Source organism: Xyrauchen texanus, chromosome 8 (genome assembly GCF_025860055.1).
Source record: "Xyrauchen texanus isolate HMW12.3.18 chromosome 8, RBS_HiC_50CHRs, whole genome shotgun sequence".
Lineage (NCBI taxonomy): Eukaryota > Metazoa > Chordata > Actinopteri > Cypriniformes > Catostomidae > Xyrauchen > Xyrauchen texanus.
In genome coordinates, this window is record NC_068283.1 from 46,847,388 (window position 1) to 46,862,842 (window position 15,455).

The 15,455-nt window shown below is 39.6% G+C and overlaps 1 protein-coding gene across 1 annotated transcript; it reads left to right on the forward strand.

Annotated features, from left to right (window-relative positions):
- Positions 1–4,179: 4,179 nt before the first annotated feature.
- Positions 4,180–14,238, forward strand: LOC127648362 (tripartite motif-containing protein 16-like protein). The gene is made up of 6 exons (XM_052133024.1): positions 4,180–4,782; positions 6,461–6,556; positions 6,782–7,012; positions 8,330–8,480; positions 8,928–8,987; positions 9,797–14,238. The coding sequence occupies exons 1-6, from the start codon at positions 4,234–4,236 to the stop codon at positions 10,336–10,338; spliced, it is 1,629 nt and encodes a 542-aa protein (XP_051988984.1). The 5' UTR covers positions 4,180–4,233; the 3' UTR covers positions 10,339–14,238.
- The last annotated feature ends 1,217 nt before the right edge of the window (positions 14,239–15,455 follow it).

Consider the following 15,455-nt stretch of genomic DNA (forward strand, 5'->3'; position numbering starts at 1 on the left):
AGTGGAGGCCACATCCTGCCCGAGCTTGGGGGAGGTAGTATGTGGCAAATACACTACGAGGGTTGTGAAGCCATATGTGGGAGCGCTGCAGTGGTAGGTCCCACCTAATGAGGGGGAGCTCTACAAGCACGGTGACCAGGGGCAGCGGGACTGCCCAAGAGAGACGCGGGTCCACCGGCAGGGGGCCCGTACTGTGGAAAATACATCACAGGGAGTCTGAAGAGGGAACTAAGCCCGTGGAGCCCGACCCCTGTACAGAGCACCTGAGGCTCGTAGTGGGTCTGGACGCAAATTGCTCCGCTGAATTCGCTGGCCAGAAGGCTAGGGAGGAGAACATCCAGGAAGCAACACTTAGTGGCTAACCTAGGACAGAAGGCACACTGGATTAACTTGGTGAAGGGCGCTGTGTGCAAGCGGAACACCCGGTCGGTTGTGCCGCGTTACTGAGTTCTACCGGCTCAGACCTGACAAAACATGGGACAAGACCAACTCAACCCTGAGATTGTAGAACCTAGCAAAGGTGTTGGGTGTTGCCCAGCCAACTGCTCTGCAGATGTCTTCTAAGGAGGTGCCATGGGACAGTGCCCACGGGGATGCCACACTTCTTGTAGAGTGTGCACGAAACCACAAGGGGGCAGGCATGGCATGGGTGTGATAGGCTAGGGAAATAGCATCAACAACCCAGTGAGCTAACCTCTGTTAGCTGCATTTCCTTTCCGCCATCCGCTAAAGCAGACAAAGAGCTGCTCAGAACATCTAAAGCTCTGCGTGTGGTCCAAATAGATACACAAAGCAAGTACCAGACACAGCAACGAAAGGCTGGCTCTGCCTCCTACCGGGGCAGCGCTTGCAGGTTCACAACCTGGTCCCTGAAGGCGGTCATAGGAACCTTGGGCATGTAACCCGGTCGTGGTCTCAGGATAATGTGAGTATGTGCCGGACCGAACTCTAGGTGTGGGACCGAACTCCGAACTCCAGGTGTGAACTCCAGGTGTCATTGACAGAGAACGCTTGCAAGTCTCCAACCCTCTTGATGGAAGCGAGTGCGATCAGGAGGGCCATCTTCAGGGAGAGGGCCATGAGCTACAAGCCAATATGTTTCCTCGTGTGTGATGTTCTTCACCAGATTTTTGTGTCTGTCTGTCTACTCGCCTCATACAGTCCTGGCTCTCCTGGTCTGTTTTCTCCTTTGAGTGTTCGCACAGCAGCTGTTCTCCCTTTATAGTCAGTTACCCCAACTGGTTGCATCTCATCAGTATCCTCTTCTGCCGCAATTCTCTGGTTCTCATCCTTCGTGAACATTGGACTGACATCAGGGCAGCTGAGAGGAGATGGTGGAAATATAAAGATCCAGCAGATCTAGGTAAGTATCAGTCTCTGCTTGTAACTTTTTCAGATAACGTTAAATCTGCAAAAACTTCCTATTACCAGAACAAGATCAACAGCACCACAGACACTGGCAGCTTGTTTAGAACATTCAACACACTTCTCTGCCATCCCCCTCCACCACCTGACACATCACTGACAGCAGATGTCTTTGCCACATTTTTTACTAATAAGGTTACAACCATCAGCAAAACATTCTCAGCAACACCCTGTCAAACACTCGTCTCCTGTATGCAACTTATCTGTCTCTATGTCCTCTACTCTGACCGACACTGAGGTCTCTAAACTCCTCCTCTCCAACCACCCCAACACCTGTTCTCTTGACCCCATTCCTTCTCACCTTATCCAGACCATCTCTCTGTCCATCCAACCTGCACTCACACACATAATTAACACATCTCTACTTATAGACACTTTTCCCACTACATGTAAACAGGCTCGAGTAACCCCACAGCTGAAGAAACCCACACTTAACCCCACACAAATAGAACACTACAGACCAGTCTCTCTCATCTCATTCATCGCAAAAAGCTGAGTCACTGAGACAGGCGAAATCTGAATCCAAATCATCCGTCCTGATTCTGCTGGACCTTTCCGCAGCTTTTGACACAGTCAACCATCAGATCTTACTCTCGAAACGGTCAGAAATCTAGGGGTAACCATAGATAGCAATCTCAATTTCACAGATCACAACTCAAAGACTGCAAGATCATGTAGATTTACACTCTACAATATCAGGAAGATAAGAACCTTCCTCTCTGAACATGCCACACAACTACTTGTTCAGTCACTTGTCATAACTAATGTAATGCTCTCATTGCATGCCTTCCTGCATGTGTAATTAGACCCCTGCAATTGATCCAGAATGCAGCAGCATGTCTGATCTTTAATCAACCAAAGAGAGCGCATATTACACCACTCCTTGTCACTCTTCACTGGCTGCTGGCTGATGCATCAAGTTCAAGGCTCTGATACTGGCATATAGAACAGTCACTGGGTCTGCTCCAGCATACCTAAAATCATTTCTGCAGAGCTGCGTGGCCACTAGAAGCCTGCGGTCGGCTAAGGAACGCAGCCTTGTCGTACCAACACAAAGAGGCACCAAAACACTTTCCCGGACTTTCGGCTTCATCATACCACGTTGGTGGAATAACTTCCCAACTCCATCCGTGAAGCTAACTCACTCTCTGTCTTCAAAAAAAGGCTATCTTTTCCATGAGCACTTAACCAGTCACAAAAAAAAACAAAAAACTTTCCACTTGAATCTGTTTTGCTTTAAGCGTTGTGTACACTTTACATACCACTGTCTCCTTCAGATGATTCACTTGTGTTTTCTTCTTTTGTAAGTTACTTTGGATAAAAGCATATGCCAAATTAATAAATGTTAATGTCATCGCCTGGGTGCCCCAATTCCCAGACTTAAACCTACCCCTCCTCCCACAGTAGTCTGTGCCTGCTCTTAAGTGAAATTCAACCTTTCTTTCGTCTGCTGTTGGAAATTTCTGTCAATATACTGTTGATATTTTATCCTCTGCTCTTGGGCCCTCTTTTCCAGTTCGGGACATCTTTACATGAATTAAAATGTGTTTACCTTTTCCTGTGGCGCTACTGATACTCAAAGGCGAACCCTGCATCTCAATTTGCATACTATCCGCCCTAAATAGGATGTGAAAAAAAGAGTATGCCATAGTTGCCTGGATGGTCTTCTACAGTATTTCCTAGTGCTATTGTTACATGCATGCTTTTTTGCCCACAATCACTTTCTCGACAGAAGAAGAGTTTGTGGTGAATTTGTGATTCTGTTCTGTTCTTTTATTATATCCCCTTTTCTCCCCGATTTGGCATGCCCAATTTCCAATGCTATCTATTTCCTCTTGATGGAGCATTTACTTGCCTCAATCCAGGACAAATCTAATTTGGCTCCGCTTCTGTGACAGTCAGCCCAGTCTCTTATCACATGGCTTACTGCATGTTACCGCAGAGACTCAGTGCATATTGCTGAGGCTATTCAATGCGGCATCCGTACACAACTGACACCACACCCCATCGTGAGTGACTAACCTCCCTAGCAACTGAGCCAATTGGTTGCTTAGGAAGCCTGGCTGGAGTCACTCTAGATTCAACCTAGATTCATCAGTTCATACATGTTTTAACAACTTAAATGTCACACACCATAGCTCACTGTTTATATACTGTATATATAGCATTATTGTGTGCATAGGGTTCTCAAATCTGTTCTCACATCTCATCCAACAGCATTCTTCTGTTCCTGTAACTCTTCAGAAAGTGCTTTTGCCATTTCAGATTTTTGTTATGAACATATTTAAGATAATACGTGAGAAACAGGTTTAAGGTTCATTGCAATACAAACAGTAATGTTTCTTGTTTACACTACACCGTCATGTATTCCTCTCACAAATGTATTTACACCTTCCTCTACTTCCTTCAGCCCAGTTTTTTTAGAATTGTTGTTGGAAGTCTTCCTAACTTTCATGATATCTGAGAATTAGTAAGATCAATTGGGTAGGGCACAATGTATTTCCAGACATTACTACTTTGTTTATGGAAAGGTTTATTTATATAATCACAAAACATATTAGCATAATAGAAGTATGTTATTGTTTGACACAGCTTCCATGGATGGCTTCCATTAAATGGAGAAAAAATACCATGGATGATAACATAGTGAATGAGCTTTTTACGGTACGTCATGTTCTACCGACAAAACCTGTTTCTCAAGTATGTAATCAGAAAGATAAATCAACTTTGCACTTTAGAGAAAAAGACTAAACTGTTTGCAAGCTACAGTGTGTATCGTCTCTCATTCAGTGTGCACATACAGGAAAAATGGCAGAAGCAAATATTTCAGTGGCTCTGGATCACTTCTGCTGTCCAGTTTGTCTGGATCTACTGAAAGATCCAGTGACCATTCCCTGTGGACACAGTTACTGTATGAACTGTATTACAGACTGCTGGAATAGGGAGGATCTGAGGAGAATCTACAGATGCCCTCAGTGCAGACAGACCTTCACTACAAGACCTGCTTTAAGTAAGAACATTATGCTTGCTGAAATGGTGGACGAACTGAAGACAAGAATCCAAGCGACTCGCCCTGCAGATGTGGAGTGTGATGTTTGTACTGGAAGAAAACAGAAAGCCGTCAAGTCCTGTCAGGAGTGTCAGAACTCTTACTGTCAGAATCACCTTGAACAACATGAGATGTTTTTCAGGGGTAAGAGACACAACTTGACTGATGTCAATGGAAGACTCCAGGAGACGACCCAACCTCAATATAACATGCTGGAGATGCTGTTTCAAACTGACCTGCCTTATATGATGTGTATGCTGGATGATCTCAGAAGTCATGAGACCGCAGTTGCTGCAGCAGAGAAACAGGTATGAACTGGAACTGAGACTGATATGATCTGTTACGATCTCATTATAACCACATCATTAAAGAGTATGCAGTGCTTCTAAGTAATGATGATAATTATAATGTCACACAGTAAGTGAGCACAACCAGAACATGGCTGAGTGTCACTGTTGTTGTGGTTTGTGTGGTGTTTTATTATAATTAAATATAAATGTTACACCTAATTTATTCATAATATTTGTGCATAGCGCACATTGTAATTAATATGGATGCACCAATGTATCAGCCACAATATTTATCATCAAACCTACAGTATTTTCAGGAATGTAAGAACTGCATCTGTACAATCTCTCCATCGTGGGAGTTGGGTATTGTGTTGTCTGGGCAAATACACCACTTTTTGTGGGTTGTTGCGAGAGTAATGTTGGTGTTTTGTTACCTTTCATCCCAGGACCCAGTTTAGCTGCTTCAGCAGGTTGATGACGTCGAATGTGTGTGAATAAATTAAATGTGTTCCTTCCTCTATCTGAAACCTTTTTGAATTCTGTAGGTGGCATTATCTGTGTTTGTTGGGTGTAAACCCAAAGTACTGCAACTTTTTGGGGTGAATCAAGTGTTGGGTCATTCTGATAATGATCTTTGCTTCTAAATGCAGCTAGACTGATACCTTCACTGCGTTTGGTTCACTGCATTATTATTTGACATCCTTAAGATGTATGTTGAGTAAATAGGTCATAACATGCTGACTTTTGTGCTGCTCCTTTGACCTTGCAGTAGTTGTTCCAGTCAATTAAATGTAATGTCCTCTGTCAGTGTGCGTGCTTTGCACCCTGTATAATTTGATATGTTGGTAAAGATCATCTGGCATTCAATGTGTTAATTTATGTTAATTTATCATGGGTCAAAACTCTTCATTAGGTGACTGTACATTATTTTAAACTATTCTATTCATTAAGCTATTGTATTGATTTAGGAAGTTCCTTTAATAATATTTCCCACTTTTACCCAATGAAAATTTCACAATGGTGTTTTGGTGGTCCTTTACAGATTAAAACAGTAACACTGTACAAGCATATTTGGCACATTGCCAACTCGTGGTCCAAGAAATATTAGACCAGTCTCTTTAGAGACCCTATATCAGCCAATTTGGGCATCGGCCACTTTTAACTTTGTTGTAAAATGCTGATTTTACACATTGGCATATTGTTTCCAAATTTGGTATATGTCATCAGGCCATGGCCTGAAGGAACTCAAAAGATTTGGGGACAGTGCCACATAGTGGTCAGAAGATACAATCAAATGTTTATAACTTTAGATTAATTTGGCCTTTTGTCATGAGACTTGTGTCCAAAGTTTCCTTGGGTCATACTGAGTATGATGACACCAAATTTGTCATGATCGGCCATACTTCCTGTCCTCCATTTTGAATTTTATTGAGAACCTACTTTTTCGAACTCCTCGTTGGCAGTAACTCTGATTTTCACAAAATGTTGTGTGTATGGTCTATGGACACTCCTGAAAAAACAAAGCCTTTTGAGAGACCAAACTGTTCTTGAGTAGCACGTCAACGAATGATCTGAGGCCAGACAACACCATATCAATTTGGTGACAGCGCCACCTATTGGTCAATAGTTAGAAGCACAGATGTCTTTTTTCACCATTCTGTTTAAAATAATCACCAGAAATCTGTGTTTTGTTCAGAAGCAAGTAAGGGAAATTCAGAGTATATTGCATCCAATAATCCTGCAGAAAGAGAAAGATGCTCAGGATCTGAGAGAGGCTGTAACATTTCACAAGGTGAGTTTTGAGAAGATCAACTGCTGGACTATCAGTTGTGTGTGTGTTTTAACAGTAATGTGCGTGTGTGTGTGTGTGTTTTAACAGTAATGTGTGTGTGTGTGTGTGTGTGTGTGTGTGTGTGTGTGTGTGTGTGTGTGTGAGTGAGTGTGTGTGTGAGTGTGTGTGTGTGTGTGTTTAATAGTAACGTGTGTGTGTTTTAACAGTAAGTGTGTGTTTCACCAGCGCTCTGCACACACAGCAGTGGAGGACTGTGAGCTGAACTTCACTGAGTTGATCTCATCCATTGAGAGAAGTCGCTCTGAGGTGACACAGCTGATCAGAGATCAGGAAAATGCTGCAGTGAGTCGAGCTGAAGAACTCTTGGAGCAACTGGAGCAGGAGATCGATGATCTGAGGAGGAGAGATGCTGGACTAATGCAGCTTTCACACACTGATCTCAACCCTATTCTCCAGGTAACAGAAATCTGAGAAACAGTGATGATTTATTCATTTTGCTGGAATTTTATATATGTTTTATTAGGAACAGAGCAACGAAGGTGCAAAAGCACCTATTATATCCATTAGTTTTCTTCTTCTTCTGGCTGGGAGTCTATGGCAGCCAATAGAACCCTTTGGAGTAAAGCTGTGAAATAGGACACTCCGATCTACATCTGAACCAAATTTGGGGTCTCTAACTCAAACCCTCTAGCACTACCAACTGTTCAAATTTGCACTTATGTCTATACTCATAACTTTCTAACCATAAGGTCTAGAATCTAATTTCCTCTAATTCCTTGACTCATGCCGAGTCAAATGCATACCATGGTTTCAATTTCCACCCTACTACATTTTCTGTAAAACTTCCTTTTTCAATCTCCTCCTTAGCCATAAGTCCGATTTGCCTGAAAATTTGTATGCATCATCTAGGGAGACAAAATGTTAGATTTTGGATGAAACAAACTGTTCTCAAATAATGCTTAAACAAATTTGTTGACGAGTACGCCAAACTAGACTTGAGGATATATCTTTGCAATGTTTAGTCATATTGACACAAAACTTGGTATATGACATAGCAATCATGACCTGAGCATACATGCACAGTGCCACCTAGTGGTCAATGTTTATTTTTGTTTATTACCTTTGATTAGTTTGGCCTAAAATCATTAGACTGGTCTCAACAGATTCCGTGGTTCATACAGAGTCACAGGATACCCACTTTTCCTATGTCGTATGTCTGATTTGTACTAAACTTCTTCAGCATCTTCTAGGGATACTTGCGAAAAACATTTATCAACAGCTTTTCGATAGACCAAACTGGTCTTGAATGGTACATCAACAAATAATTGGCAAGAAGTCAAAAAAGGATCTGAGGCTTTATCTTGGCAATGCTTTGGCAATGTAATTAAAATTTGGTATATGTCATCACCACTATGCCTTGAGGTTACCTGAGCATTTTGAGCACAGCGCCACCTAGTGGACCAGAAATCTGGAAAATTTGCCTTTTTTTGATTAAGTCTTTTAAATACTTCATGCCAAACTTGATATTTGACCTGATGATCGTGTCCTGAGAGGTCCTGTCATGTTTCAGGATGGTGCCACCTGGTGGTCAAAAGTCATTTGTATATATTGTAATTTATAACTTTCAAACTGCTTGATTTAAAATGATGATTTTGTCTTTTTTGATAAATCGGCTCTGTTTGCTTTGCAACTTATTCTGCTGCTTATGTGCTCGACCCCAGTATTGCTGCTTGCAGCTTTATTTTTATGTGTTGTTTGTCTTTGTGTCTGCAGAGTTTCCAAACTCTCTCTCTCTCTGGATCTACAGAAAACTCCAATGTTACTTCTCATCTTTCTTATGATAATGCAGTAAAGTCTGTCTCTCAACTCAAAGACAAACTGCAACACCTCTGCAGAGAGGAGACAGAAAAGATGTCTGCTATAGGTACATGTCTAAACATTCATTGATTCTCAGAAAGGACATATGCATTATTGAAGTGGTGACACTTTACAATAAGATTGTATTTGCCGACATTAGTTAAGTACATTAGCATGAACTACCAATGACGAATGCTTTTCCTGCACTTATTATTCTTGGTTAATGTACATTTTTTAACAGATAATAATATATTTTTTTACATTAAAAGTAATGCATTATGAACGAACATGAATTTGCAATATACATTTTTATTGTATTTTCATACATTAACATTTATGTATGATTAATAAATGCTGTAATAAAATATAGTTCACTGTTAGTTCACAATATGTAATGCATTTACTAAGGTTAGAACCATATTGTAAAGTGTTACCATTGAAGTTAATATAAAATGCAATTTTATTTCCTCTTTACATTGGGAATTAAACCACATATGTCTTTTGGTTTCCATAGTGAAAAACATCCAGATCATTCTCACTCCTGAATACAAGACCAGGAGGGAGTTTCTACAATGTAAGTTATCAAGAGTACAATGAGTTAAACTGCATTATACTAAAATAACTGTTTAGTAAATCAATCGATTAAATTAATTACTGTACATGACTTGCCGATTAATTGTTTAAAATGATCGCATATATAAATATTTGCAAAGAATGGCCCCCAAATAAAGATAATTCAATATAAATAAGTAAATACAGTGCTAGACGAGTAAGGCATTGATTAGACCGCACAATAAATGGCTTTATTGTCACGAAAGCGTCCTGTGTGACCGATGTTGTGCCAAAATCTGACTTCCCACTATATACTTACGACCCACTACTTGATTGGTCCTTATCCTAAAACCCAAGTTTTAGAGTCAAAAATCGGCACAATAACAGCTTTTATTCTGCAGTGCTTATTATGTTTGTTGAGGTGCGCTGACTGCCCCCTGCTGATACATTTGGTAAAAACATAAAGTTACATTTACTTTGGACTTGAATAGCTCTGTTGGTTGGAAAAAGCATTTATTACGGAATTAACATGTCAAGACGCATGATTAATTGCATAATCTTTTACTATGCATTAATTTCCATATAATTAATCACACTCAATTAACGCATTAAATCGACAGCCCAAAAATATACCTTAGAATTCAAATTGCTTATAAAGCATCTCACAGGACTGATGTTTTACTGATGATCTCACCACATCCGGCTTTTGATTTTCTTAAATCTACCCATTTTTACCTTAATTAGCTAGAATAACCTAATAATAACAACAACAAAAAATCCAGATAATGTGATATTTATATGAATTAAACATTTTGTGTTTATATTCATCAGATTTCCATCAGTTCACTCTGGATCCAAACACAGTGAATCTATGTCTCTGTCTGTCTGAAGGCAACCGAAGGATTACTTACACTGAGACACACCTGCGATATCCTGATCATCCAGACCGATTTGATCGTTGGACTGAAGTGTTGTGTAGTGAAAGTATGGATGGACGCTGTTACTGCGAGGTGGAGTGGAGTGGCATTGAGAGATTAGGTGTAGATATAGCAGTGGCATATAAGAGCATCAAGAGGAAGGGAGCTGGTCCTGAGTGTTCAGTTGGGCGTAATGATCAGTCCTGGAGTTTGTTTTGCTCTCCTTCCTATTACTCATTCTGGCACAATAACATTGAGACCATACTTCCTGTAGTCCACAGCTCCAGTAAAGTAGGAGTGTATGTGAATCACAAAGCAGGAATTCTGTCCTTCTACAGCGTCTCTCAGAAAATGAGCCTCATTCACAGACTCCAGACCACATTCACCCAACCTCTGTATCCTATGTTTGGACTAGATAAAAACACAACTGTAAAACTGTGTTTTCTAGGTGTATAGATAATAACGTTGCGACATTATCGAGTCTCTTATTTACTAATAAGGGTTACATACTAAACCTAGTCTCTGTCAACATTATCTATGACATGCTGTCACATGTTTTTTGCTCTGATGGTCATACAGAGTCTGCACGAGTCACATCAATTTTCATCTCTGGCCACTAGATTTTCTGCAATTTCGAATTTTCTGAAAAACCTACTTTTTCAAACTCTTCCTAGGCTGTATGTCTGATTCACTCAATGTTGCACGTATCATCTAGAAACGTTCATGACAAAATTACAGAAAACACGATGACAGGCTACACCGTCCCTGTAAACCACATCAGAAGAATCTATGGCGAGAACGCTATACTGAGCGACGCCATACTGTGCGTCAGCCATTTTAAATTTTGTATTAAATTGCTGTATATAACAAAGGCATTGGCGTATCATTACCATATCCTAAAGGTTCTCAAAACAATTGGGGACAGCACAACCTATTGGTCAAAATATATAATGTAATGCTTATAACTTTAGATTAATTTGGCCTGTTGTCATGAGACTTCCTCTACACATCTAGTGTGATCGCTAACCGTGGCCGAGCATGGTACTCGAAACATGGCCTCAATGATGCGACTGTTCCATTTAAAAAACATGGCGGAGAGCAATCAATTTGGTCTATGGCATATGATCAGTGTTTACTGGAAATTTGGGCAGATGAGAGTATACAGGAACAACTGCATACAAAACACAAGAACTCGATATTTGGTCAAATTTGCGGCTATCTCGTGGACACCAAAGAACCATTGAGCAATGTTGTGACAAACTGAAAAAACTGTGGGTTCAGTATCTGAAGGTAGTGGATGCATTCCGTAAATCTGGAAGCTCATCGGGAGGGCTGGACTGGGAAGAGAAACCAGCTCGGGATTTTACATATCAAATGGCCCAAAAGTTGTTGCTTATCGTGGCCCGATTCGTGGCCGACACAATGGACCGCTTGGTCCTCCCGATGGCCAGTACGCCCCTGATCGGCCCCAAACTGCGTCGGCCCACTGGGAAAATGCCCGGTATGTCCGATTGCCAGTCCAGCCCTGCTCATCGGACAAAAAGGATCATTTCCAGTAGTACGATGCTGTCGACAATTAGGCATGTGAGAGGGCCGCGTGTCACCATGCCCCAAACGACTTCAAATAATGATGGACTGCTCTTTTCTTCCCGTTTTCTTCAAAACAAAAAGTTGCATCGTAATGACGTAAGCGTGCTAAGGCCCGGAACATTAAGTGCAATGTGAGTGGGGACAGTCGAGCATGGACACGGTACAAGGGAACCCGGCCTAGTGTGAGTACGCCCTTATTTTGTAAACTTCCTTGGGTCATGCCGGTTATGATGATACCAAATCTGCCATGGTCGGCCATACTTCATGTTCAGCATTTTAAATTGAATTGTAAACCTTTTTTTTCCAGACCCCTCTTAGACAGTATGTCAGATTCACTGGACAGTTTGCATGTATCATGTGGAGACACTCATGATGAACCATTATAAAATGTATGATAATAGATTAAACTGTTCTCATATACAGTATCAACAAATTTGACAGAGAATGGTCAAAAGGATGCGAGATTGTATCTTTACAAGATATACTGACAGAAAGCCTGGTGTATATCAGCACAAGCATGTGTACCAGCAAAGTGCCACCTAGTGGTCAAGAAATATGATAAATGGCTATTTTTGCTTGTAACTTTTGGGTAGTTTGGGCTAAAATCATGAGGTTGGTCTCTTTAAATTCCCTTATTTTCTGCCATGCTTTGTGATGTACTAAACTGTCCTCGTGTAACTCTTCAATGAATTTAATGGCAAGATGCAAGTAAGAATTTGAGGCTTTATCTCATGAACGCTTTGGCATATTGACATCTTCACATTTGGCATTGTGAGCAAGGGCATACAATACCATATCAATTTGGGGACAGTGCCACCTATTGGTCAAAAGTTATAAGCATGTGATTTATAGTAGAAGTATTCAAATAAATAAAATGTATCACTGTGTTTAAAATCAGTCACTCGAATTCTATATTAAGTCAAACTGCTTGACATTGGTGTGCTTGGACCTATAACTGCTGCTTACTATATCATTATTATTATTATTTATCCTTAAATTAGGAGATCTTACTATGGATATTTATCAATCCTCATTCCAAACTGAACATGTATCACATCAGAGAAGACGCCTACATTTTCTTCAAGATCAATTAACGCTAATAACTTTCATTTATTAAATGTATTGATTCAGGTCATAGACAACAGTAAATAGAGTTGAGAGATTTCATTCAGTGTTCACTGTGGTTTCTGAGGACACGTGACCAGTTTGAGGACAGCACCATGCACTGGGAGTCAACATTTTCAATGATTTGGCCTCAAATCATGAGACGGGTCTCTGAAGATACCTTGGGTAAGAGTATATTGTTTCTGTAGAACAAGGAGAAAAAATCTCTTCAAACAAATTGGTGTTATATGATAGCAGGTCACAGATACTGATCTGCTTGTGTTTCACCCAAAATAATGCTTTTGGTTGCATGATGATTCTGTGAGATGTGATTGTATTTTCTATTATTTTATAATCAATAAATCAACTAAATTTCCAATGATTTCAGAGGAGTTCAGGAGTAAAATGATACTGTTCAATATAATAATGATTGTACTTGTTGTGGAGTGAGAGGTGATAATGAGGAAAATATGAGTTTGTGTGATTAAATATATAGGAATATTATGTGTTCAATATAAGTTAAGCTCAATCGACAGCATTTGTGGCATAATGTTGATTACCACAAAAACTGATATCGACTCGTCCCACAATTGCTAAAAAAGGCTCAAATCTGGGTTACAGTGAGGCACTTACAACAGAAGTGAATCAAATCTGTAAATGTTCAAATTCTCAGTGTTAATGAACTTTAGAGCTCAAATAATACCTTGTGCAGTTATAACAGGACAATTTATGTAGGTGCATCTATAAAATTATAAGCTTTTCATTTCTGCCTTTGAACCTGCCAAAAATCGCCCAACTTTGTAACTTTGTAACCATAAAAAAAAAAATGAAAAAAAGCATGGACGAGTGGAAACAATTGGTGGTAATCAATAATGAAAAATGTTCCTTTAATGTTTTTTTTGTCAGATGTTTAATGTAATACTATAGATTAACTTAATTTTGTTCCATGTGATTTTTAAAATGCAATTTTTATTTTTGATTCTGACTTTTTATTTTACTTGTTGCTTTGTTTTACTTATTTTACGCTGCTACTGTAGTGTATTTTCATCAAGTTAAGTATACATTAATCAGGTGTAATCAATGTAAACATTGTTGATTTGTACCACAGTTATGTCTGACAGGCAAACATGCAGTACTGTGTGTGTGTGTAAAGGCCTGTGGACGTGATGAATGTGTGCTCAGCATATGTGCGACTATTTGAAGGTGTGTGCAGGAACAGGAATAGCCTCATATATGTGCTCTCATGACTGCTGAGAAAATATATGGTGAGGCAGGTGTCTCCTGTCCACTTCTTAAAATAAGCTGACCAGGGTTAAAGCACAGTAATAGCCCCACCTAGTTAGAGGACTGTATTTAAGTGAACCAAAACTCAGAGATGCTTCAGTTGTTCTGCAGGCAACTCGGCTTTATTGTATGATAATAAAGTCTATTCTTCTGAAATCAAAACCCCAAAGATGTTGAGTGATTTTTCTTGTGTTAAACAAGACACATAAAATAAAAATATATATAAAAAAATATATAAAAAAATATACAGAAGGTTGTATTGCAAGAGAATATAATTGATATAATTTATGGCAGTCCAGTGTGAGATTAATAAAGTGCAGTGCTGATATATTGATCGTGAGAGATCAAATGTTCAAAAGTCTAAATAAATGTAAATGTTGGAAACACTATATTTGAGCAGCCTCTTCTTTCTCTGAACTTTGACCTTTGAAGTGCTTTTCCACAACATTTTGTTTTTTCAAAAAACAACTTTTTGTCATTGATGACATGAAATTAATGGACAAACATTCATTTAAAAGTATTTAAACTGTTAATTGTTATTTAGTTTTGCTGTGTTGCACACTTGATTTGTGCAAAAATAAACATGTAAATAACTACAGATGTCACAGAAGTGGGGCACCAGAAGAAGGGGACTTTTTTGGGCAATTAACAAATTCAAATATCTTTAAAAAAAAATGTGTAATAAAATAAAAAGTCAAACTATCTCATTTTAATTTGAGTTTTTTGGCCATTTGAAATCTAATTTCCACTACAGCCAATGATGACATCCACAATAACTTCTGTGACACACAACAGCTTCATATCATGTTCACACACTCGACTGATCGACTGATGGGTCAAGTTTAGATGAGGGGTTTGGGGAGGGGCATAATATTGATCAGTATGTCCTTAAAGACTCGTGTGCAGAACCAGAATTTACTCCTGCATTAGACATCTGTGAATTTGCACACGATAAAGTCGTACAAAATCAAACGAAATGGCCAAATTGTAAAATATTTACAACATTTCATGAGACTGGGTCGGACAAGTGGCTATAGAAATCGATGGATAAGATTCTTGTATGCTTGTTTCATACTTTTATGCTGGGTAGACCGGGGTTATTTGGCACATTTTCAGACTATATCCAGAAAATTATTTCAAAATGACTGGAAATGAACTCTGTGCCAACCAAGCCCGGTCTGTCACCCCTACAATATTAATGTCATGTAATGGTGGCAATCAAAATCATTTTTAATAAGCCTATAACAGCCAGACAGGCCACAACTGATGTTTTTATTATTGATTCATTTGTTTGTTTGCATATGGCTCACATCAGAAAAGGTCTGGACACCACCGCTATAGACTCGTCCACACATGAACACTGTATAATGTTTCTCATTGAGTGTAACTCCTGTTTAAACTTGTGGAAACTTTAATTTAGGCGTTCACTTACAAGAAACACCTGTCGATCGGGAAATCAGCAACAGCACCGACTGAGGAATCAAATAATCAGTTTCACAAACACACACACAGACTAAGAAGCTCTTTCATATCGTGTCGTGATTTCTACAGATACAGGTGAGTTTACAGGTGCAGCTGGAGTTATACGGAAACTT

Bases quoted from the DNA above. Each gene is read 5' to 3' on its own strand.
- LOC127648362 (XM_052133024.1), top strand. From the start codon at position 4,234: ATGGCAGAAGCAAATATTTCAGTGGCTCTGGATCACTTCTGCTGTCCA. The intron at 7,013-8,329 runs GTAACAGAAATC...TTGTGTCTGCAG, and splicing joins ATCTCAACCCTATTCTCCAG to AGTTTCCAAACTCTCTCTCT. The intron at 8,481-8,927 runs GTACATGTCTAA...TGGTTTCCATAG, and splicing joins AGAAAAGATGTCTGCTATAG to TGAAAAACATCCAGATCATT.